Genomic DNA, 8,954 nt, shown 5'->3' on the forward strand with positions numbered 1-8,954 from the left:
ACACTGTAACTTCATCACATCAGAATGCAATAGTAAGACAATAAAGCAAATCCGTTAACCATGTTGAGAAGATGTGACAACCATAAGCCAAAATGTCACGGTCACAAATTAGCCCAAATATCAAAAAGGTGCATAAATCATCTGCTAAATAATTTATCTTATTATGAACAATGTTCTCGACGCGATGCCGACAGGCATCAAATATGCAATTTTGACTGCTTACAATGAGATTATGATGGTCGGTAACATTCCCATTAATTTTCGAAGCAAGTAATGATGGATTGAAGCTTAAAGATTTATCAGCTCGTATCAGTCTATGAAGTTTAAAATTGCAATTTTTAACGTTTTGGGACGACTGCCTCCTGCAATTCGCACCATTGGTAACATAATATACGTATACTGAAGAATCAGTTTCAGAATAAAGTCCGTTACTGCAATTAACCTAACTTTGCACCCAGATTCTGCATTCGCAAACAAAATAGCTCCGATCGCATGGTATGAGTATTAATGCCCACAATCATTATCACGTGACCAATTGAACATGTGTCATGGGACAAAGTACTCGTCGCTATATACACCTTTCATGAGGACTTCGTGTAACTCGGGTGCTTAGGCCGTAGTGAAAAGACGTTGCCATGGATGCAACGCGCGCTGTAAGCTGATGATGTCAAACTGTTACAATCCAAGGGTGTTTGTCGCACAACGAGTGTGTACACACCGTGAAGGCGGGCAAAAGTGGATTGAACTGGATTAATTGATGAGCATTTCAGAAGGGGAAATTTTTATGCTGGTGAAAAAAACATACTCACGAAAGATAATATTTTTGTAATACTTTATTTCTATTAAAACTAAAAAAAGTTGCAATTGCTGATTGGGAAAACCCGTGTTTTGGGATCGGGTGCGTTTGGTTTTGGATCGGGTCCGTTTTACGGCCTTTTTTAAATAGCAGGAAATCCCCTTAAAATCTTGATATTTTTATGACCTCTATTTGACGGTTTTTGGGTCGAATATCGGTCACATTTCAATAAAATAGTATATTTTTGCCCATATTAAAGATAAAAAGCCACTACTCTCTGCAAATATTTTTTGCTGTTGCAGAATTGTGTTGGTACCTCTGATGAATCATTGGAATATATTTAATGCAAATTTAATTAAAATAAAGCAATTTTAAGTTTTCAATGTGTAGTTCATGGTTTTAAAAAAATCCAGCAAAATCGCCTCACCGGTACTTTCAGTACTTTGATTCATAAAGAGCTGGAGTTTGAAATTCAAAATTTTTACATTCGAAATGTTTAACATTGTGCAAAACAAACTCGAATCGGAAATGCACTAATGATCGACTGGGTATGGATTAGTGATTCTGATATGTGTAGTACAGAAATATGTCCAATCAACGAAAGTAAGATAACACACGCTTTATAAAAGTATTGTTTATGTAATTTTACTAATTGAACAATACTTAAGACCAACAAATAGGTTTTTGAAACACAATCCTAAGGGCATTTTTCGAAGCGTGGAGTCATCGTTTAATGAATTATTTAAAGCGGTTACATTTCGATAGTACATCGTTTTAGCAATACATATACCCTTCAATTAGAAATCAAATGCCTTGACCGATACTAAGACAATATCATCAGAACGCTTTGTGTACGGTCTAGCGATACTATTTATGCAATTAATTGATTAAAATTTCAAGGGCATATAATGCAATCAGTCAGATGTATATGTCAGTTATATCGTTATATAATCACTTAAAAGCACATATCAAAAGAGGTTCGTATAAAAAGAAATGTATAAAAGCAATGCATAATCACACTTTTTACACATATCACATTGCATTGATATGTTGATTGACTCATATAATTTTTCAAGTTTGTTTTCATATAATGCCTTGATATCTAGCAAAATAGTGGCAAGAGAAAAATATTACCTTTTCCCCGTTTCGTTGCTCTAATCGTTAAAAACAAGCTAACTATAAGGTCTAGTCAATTCATAAACAATAACAATGTTTAATCATGTTAATGATATTGTTTATATTATGGATTCAAAATTTACAGCCAACAGTGACATTTAAAAAACTCAAAATCATATTACCAACACCAATTACTGAATCGCATTATACAGCTCATAGATCAGTAGACTTCTAGCCGATAACGATTGGACCTGACGAATGCAGCAAGTAACCGGAGAACGTGCAGTAAACTTCATCTGTTGCTCCAACAAGGTAATTGTAGGTGTAGTCTGACATTACATAAACCGTTTCTCCTGCCGTTAGTTCAAGGACCGCACTGTTACCAGCAGAAAAGGGATGGACTGTGTTTCGTAAGTGGAAGAAACCGTTGACCCAGCTGAAATAATAGGCAGGAAACATTAAAATCTGAAGAATCCAAAAATTACTTACCAATAATTGTTTTTTTTCAATAAGCAAAGTCGACCTTAAGTCTCGGCTTGAAGATCATTTGCATCCAGACTTCCGGCCTGTGTTATTTTTACCTTATACATGTACGTGCTGCACATTTTAAATTTAATGTTTAATACAAACAAACATTAATACACAAACTAAACAAACTCATAAACAGTATAAATATTTAAATCACATAATCGAATGTTTGAGTAATGAGTTAATTCAATTCGATTCATTGCGTTTTATTCAACTAATAATCTAGAACAATTATAAAACAATTATAATTAAGTACTTAAGTAAACAGCTAATCCACTGATTTCTTATCAATAGGTATTGTTAAAGAACTCTCTAATCCTCCAGAAAACAAAATATTATATGTAGTGAACGCCATATGATTTACCTGTTCGTTTTTACAAGTACCAGACTCAGGAAGCTATTTGCTCGTGCCAGGCAATGGTAGTTAAACTCATATACCCCTGTAACGGGAACAACAAACACTCCAGTGTTGAGGTTGAATGCTCGTTTCAAATCAACAAACACTCGGTTGAATACAACTGGTTTCCCCGAAGGAACGGTTGCATTCATGCTAAGGCCAACAGAGAAAATGACGACAGGTTCCGTGTCTAAAATACATAAGACAAAATGGCATTAAGTGCGTATGTACTGAAGTTAAGGTTAACGCACGTAATACATATATCTACAGTAAAAAGGTTTACGTCCGTTGCTTTTGTTGTTGTTGCTTTAAATCAATTTTTGGAGTGGTGGCATTTCAAATAACTGTCTTAACTTGGTCAAAACACCCGCTTGTTCTTCAATGTTATGTGTCATATATATCACATCAGGGTCAAGTGATTGGTGCATGTGCAATGGATTCCATTGCTAAACGTTCACGCATTACCTGGGTTGTTCAAATCCTCATCCGATACGATCTGGGTTCCAGAAAACGATGTGAATATATAGTCAGCTGATCCATATAGTCGACTCACGCGCCCAGCTCTGGAAAACACACCGGCCTTATCCCAAGCAGACAAATGCAAAACTACCGAATTACTCGCACTGGCCCATTCAAAGTCAGCGCGGGCATATATTGAACAGACGTAGTCCTCGTTCACAAACAGATCCAGCCAAAGCTCTTCGTTTTGCATCGATGTGCTGAAGATAGACGTAGACATGTATCATAATATTAAGGGTATATTGTATATTAATTTTTTATTACGAAGGTATTTACATTTGTGCATTCTCTATGATGTTGTATTGTGTAATTGCGCTAAAAATATAAGCTAGTTATAAAGAAGTTTATTTTTAATAAGGTTAAGACACTCTTTTTATTAGCGATACCATCATCATCAACACCAAAATATTTAAAGAAGAGTGATACACATGAGTTTATAGTCATAATATGTTTCAGCATGGCAGAATCAAACCAAGACTCTAATAACGGCATTATTATGATGTTTGTATTTAAATATTCTTTAAAACTAAATAATATCCTTTATATGGATAATAGTGAACCTACCTTGCGAAATGTAGCACATAGTACCCACTAGAACGAACTGTGAATACCCCTGTAAACAGGTCCAAAACACCGCCATCGGCCACCAGTTTTGTATGGTACTGGACAATGTTGTTCCCCATCACATTCTGATGGTGGTTTGATGTTGCTGAGAATGCGACGACTGTGTGATCACCAGAGTCTGAAATGAACAAACATATTCCTGTAAACTTTGTTCACATTTCAGTCAAATTCTATGCATGCAGTGTGCAGCTTTATTTGTTAGCGTAATTGACTTAATGCGCCATTGACGAACTTTAAATTACGTATTTGATCTTTAACGAAAGATGTGCAAATTTAAACAAACGTACACAAAGCCTGCGATCCAAGTTGCACACCAGAAAACGTATTTTCTTTACTTGAACTCTGTAAAGAAACCGTAGCGGCATTTTTTGATTTAACCTGAACGGTGTCTCCAACTTTTAGTTGAACAATGACTGTGTTTCCTGAAACAACCTGTCCGCCATTCAGGTGTCCATATAGGGTGGCCAGAGATACATTCCTTTTGTACAAATCCAAAGCAAAATGGCCGCTTACCGCGCTGCATCCAAACACACTGAACTTGTAGATACCATCTCGTGGACAGGTAAATATGCCATTGCGAATATTTGTCGCCGCATTGTGGATGGTAATATTCTGCAAAACAAACTTTTTCTTCAATCCTTAGCAGTTCCAATATATATTAGGTTTCTTCACTGGATGTTTATATAGTTTTATACATGACCTAGTTGCATTTTAATATATGTCATACCTGTCTTATACATGTATCGATATTAAAACACGTTTGAAATAAAGACCCAAGCAAGGTTAAGATTCGCACGCATTTTGGCGCATTTGTTTACCGCACTGGCAATCGGTCACTTATAATATCATTTTAAATTACATACGCTTACTTATGTTTAAATTCAAATAAAAAAGCATACGTACGTCTGAGTATGGTATTGTTGCAGCGCCAGAAAATGTTGTTGTTGACTGGGAGACCGTAAACGCTATTGGGTCGAATTTGCCATAAACTGTTATGTGAAGAGAGACAAATTTAAATGTTTATTTCAAAATACCGAAAATAAAATTTTACCCAAATATTTTGTAAATTTAATACTACAACATAATTATAATTACTTATTAAAAGAAAATATTAATAACGACGAAAATACGACGGCCGAACATGTTATCAATTGTTAAAAAAACACCTGATTATAGCAAACTATTAGCATGCGACATTTAAAGTCCGTAGTTTGACCTAACAGCATTATACGTTACCTTTGGATATCAAGCAAAGTCCAAGAATCAGGCGTATCATTGTGGTATGCTGAACTATGCCTGAACTTCGTTGGCTATGTTGGCAATTGAACAATGAATTGTGTAATTGTTACAGTTTTCTCGTGATTTCAGTTGTCGCTTTGAATGATCTATTTATAGATTTCTCTAGTCATGAAACGCCGATAACAAAGACACGCCAAGGCCAGAAGGAGAATTGTTTCGTTGACAAATTATTTTACATTTTTCTGTAATAGAACTTTGGAAATATTTATAAGCATGCGTTATTTTTTGTTTCGACAGTTCCCTGTTTGTGCATACACTGTTACATAAAGGGACCACTTTCATTTTAAAGAAAAATACCTTAATATATTATATCAATGCGCTCAGTGACCCCAGTTGAAACTCTTTTACTTTGAGGTCAACGGTAAGGTTTTATAATGAAAAAAGGGTTATCTGTATGGTAACGTCTGACCATAACGTTTTATGGTAACGTGTTAATGCAAATAAGCAAGTGAAACAAGATAAGTATTGAAGAGTTTTTAAATGCAACTAAATATTAATAAAACTCCATTTCAAATAAACTGTTTACAATTAACGCTAATATTAAAATACATTTTCATTTAATAAATGTATATTTGAACTATGTTTTTTTTAATAATCCTCAGCTTACTACCAATTATAAAAGGACAACGATACAATGTTATACATGGGGCTAGCTGAAGAAGTTTTACACTTATATATGAAACTCACATTTAGAACCATGGGAAGTGTATCCCATTTAGCTGCAAAAGTCAGTTATTGTACATGTATAGCTCGTTTAAATAGAGGGATTCAAATTCATATGATTTCTTGTTTTGATGCCTATTTAATAAAGTATTATTTAGTCCGTCCTTTCCGAACGATGATACTTAAGTATGTTAGAAATCGTGTTGTTTCGGACACTAACATTCTCTAACACAGAAAACTATTATCTGAGCGGTAAGTTGTTCCAAATTTCTGAAATGCTCATGTACAAATTGTAATTCATATAAATTGCACGATGTACGAGTTTAACTATCTATGGACATATTTCCGCTTTGTTGTATACTATTAATTGCACCCGTAATTTCAAATTTATTGAATAATGTTTTTTTTAAGATTTTTATATTGATAATGTAAAGACTCTTCTTTTTCTGAATATAAGTGTTGATATTTACATAATAAATATATTTTTGAATAAATGTATGGTTCTTATTCTGTGAAAAACATTTAATTACAATCAAACGGTTGGCATGGCTGTCTATATCGAATCCACTGGTGGGAAGGGTTATATTTATGAAATTTATGTATGTATGTGTATTGTTTTCTAATCAAGATTTGTGTTTATATACATGCAATTATTGTGATATAAGTGTCGTTTTGTTTCCTTCTTTTTATATATTTATCATTCCGAATGGAAACATGTTCCAAATGATGTTTCCGACTGGGAAACGAATTTTTTTTAATTAGTCCTTGTGATGTTTAATTAGCAGAATTGAGTGGGACCATCAAATGCATGCAGATTTGGCATGCACATAGATGTATTTGGTTCATTTTAGAAAATGACGTAAAATACTCGAAGAGTTTAGTAAGTTGAATTATTAATCTGTATTCATGGGACATAAAAGCGCGGTAAATGACATTGACAAGACAAAATGTCTATGCCTGTTACTGCCATTTCATTCACTCAACACTCGAGTATGGACATGTTTGTTTACTTGTCATTAAACAGGTGTGTCGCGTGCTGAGAAAACTGGGCATAATGCATGTGCGTAAAGTGTCGTCCCATATTAGCATATGCAGTCTGCACAGGCTAATCAGGGAAGACACTTTCCACTTTTATGACATTTTTCGTTTTTTTTTCTGTAAAAGTTGAACGATGCGGCATTGCAAATGGCTAAAATGTAGCACACACTAAGGACAATCCCTATCACGGGAATAGTCGTTTATCGTTTTCTGCATATTGTACTCCACCAACATAAACGTGGATACGTTCACTCCTGCCGTTGCTCAGATTTAAAACTTTAGTCTACAAAGTGTTTCAAATTGAGCACGATGCAGTTTATGTTTTATAATTTTTATAATCAGTTCAAACTAAAAGCAGACATCATTACACTGATAGAATTTAAAGGAAATTAAAAGATTCATTCTATTGACTCTAAGTGGTTTATTTTTTTGTATATATGAACATGACTTTAAAATCACAGGTGTCAAATTATAAGTGGAAGAAAATAAGCATTGCGAAAGTAAAATCAATTAAATGCTAATGGGCAACATAACTTCATTGTTTTACAGCCTCTACTAGACGTTCACGGACTCTCCTCGGTAACAATTCACTGCCGTCAACGCAGACCACAGAAAATCGAAAGCGAAACGCAAAAGTGTCAAAGGCACTTTTCAAACAATTGAAAGTATATTGTCATGGCAACATGCGATTGTCGCAAACATGTTGGTTTTTTACCAGACGACAGCTGTGAATTTTTCCTATACTTTATTCTGTTACAGTTGTAATGGTGTTTTCTGGACCCTGTATGACTATCCTCGAACATATCTTCACTTCAAATTTTGCATAGTACAGTCTTAATAAGCTGTTAACAATATATCTAATTGTTGCTTCTATGTGTATACCAGAAGCTTGAACACGTTTCAACTTCGGGTTTAGATACTTTTACTGGTAGCTTTGAGACACGAGTACTTTTTTACTTAAGAAGAGTATTAAAAACCTACGACACACGCAATTAAAAATAGTACATACATTATTTGATTATCGTTGCAGGTTTAAACACATTTTTATTTTCTGTCTGAAAGGGTACGTGGTCTATGTTTTGTGATTTTATCTGAGCTACATGTGAGGTTTGGATGGCCTTTTAATTTGTTTAAGCTTCCAGTGTGTTTTTACTTTGAAAGTTTAAAGGTGGTTGCAAAGCCTTAATTATTGCCTGCGTATTCGTGTTTCTGGTTTCGGAACTTCAGAAGAATTTGTTGTGTACTTTCTATGTTGTTTAGTAACTACTTGCACTTTTATGTGATTATTGCTGGGCAACGTATGATGTGATTATATCTCAGATAAGTGTAAAGTGCGACTAGCCCTTAAACCGGTATACAATCACCATGATTTGCTTCTGCCGTTCCAAGGCGTTGACCCTAGCGTGTATCGTTGTCATTTTAAGGGTTACGATGTATGTATTGTCCTGAATTGCATAGATAATTGATTTCTTGATTTAAATAAAATGATGGTAACACGAATTTCCTTCTGCAAATGTTTCTGGGGTGTAGCTATTTATATTCAATGTGTAATTCACTGAATGCTGCGATTGACGAATATATGTAATATAGCAAATGCAAGGTCACTGTGGGAGTGATACTTATATAAATATCCGCTAACCATATACGTATTATAGTCGAACGAATCCTTAAGATGTACGTATTGTCGTTGCAAGCCGAACATCGCTTTTGTTTCATAGATCCAGCATCTATGGGTGTATTTTACGAAGTGGAATTGAACGTTTATATCAAGAAAATGATATCTAAGTGTAATTGTTTAAATGTATTAAACATATTATGGTTTCTTACAATATTTTATTTTAAACCTATAGCTTTTCGGAAACACCATAATTACACAAATATACAATCTAACTAAACGTACATATAGACAAATGGGTCACATGTTTGGTTCTTAAACATTATCGAGGCACTCTCAAAGAGCTTCATAGCGCATGT

The 8,954-nt window shown here is 34.4% G+C and overlaps 1 protein-coding gene across 2 annotated transcripts; it reads right to left on the reverse strand.

The window, feature by feature from the left end:
• Window positions 1-2,008: 2,008 nt before the first annotated feature.
• LOC127845862 (caprin-2-like) lies at window positions 2,009-5,373 on the reverse strand. 2 transcript variants are annotated; one of them, XM_052377033.1, is made up of 7 exons: window positions 5,217-5,373; window positions 4,884-4,969; window positions 4,268-4,592; window positions 3,921-4,098; window positions 3,303-3,556; window positions 2,805-3,027; window positions 2,009-2,348 (listed from the first exon to the last, which is right to left on the reverse strand). In XM_052377033.1, exons 1-7 carry the CDS (start codon window positions 5,254-5,256, stop codon window positions 2,144-2,146), a joined length of 1,311 nt encoding a protein of 436 aa, XP_052232993.1. In that variant the 5' UTR covers window positions 5,257-5,373; the 3' UTR covers window positions 2,009-2,143. The 2 variants fall into 2 exon arrangements, with proteins under 2 accessions (XP_052232993.1, XP_052232992.1); XM_052377032.1 differs by having other exon boundaries at window positions 4,884-4,972.
• Between the last annotated feature and the right edge of the window lie 3,581 nt (window positions 5,374-8,954).

Source organism: Dreissena polymorpha, chromosome 9 (genome assembly GCF_020536995.1).
Source record: "Dreissena polymorpha isolate Duluth1 chromosome 9, UMN_Dpol_1.0, whole genome shotgun sequence".
NCBI lineage: Eukaryota > Metazoa > Mollusca > Bivalvia > Myida > Dreissenidae > Dreissena > Dreissena polymorpha.

Coding starts and splice junctions, on each gene's coding strand:
- LOC127845862 (XM_052377032.1), bottom strand. CDS start 5,256: ATGATACGCCTGATTCTTGGACTTTGCTTGATATCCAAAG. Junction 4,973..5,216: donor ACTTTGCTTGATATCCAAAG/GTAACGTATAAT, acceptor CTCTTCACATAA/CAGTTTATGGCAAATTCGAC. Junction 2,349..2,804: donor GTACTTGTAAAAACGAACAG/GTAAATCATATG, acceptor CTATTATTTCAG/CTGGGTCAACGGTTTCTTCC.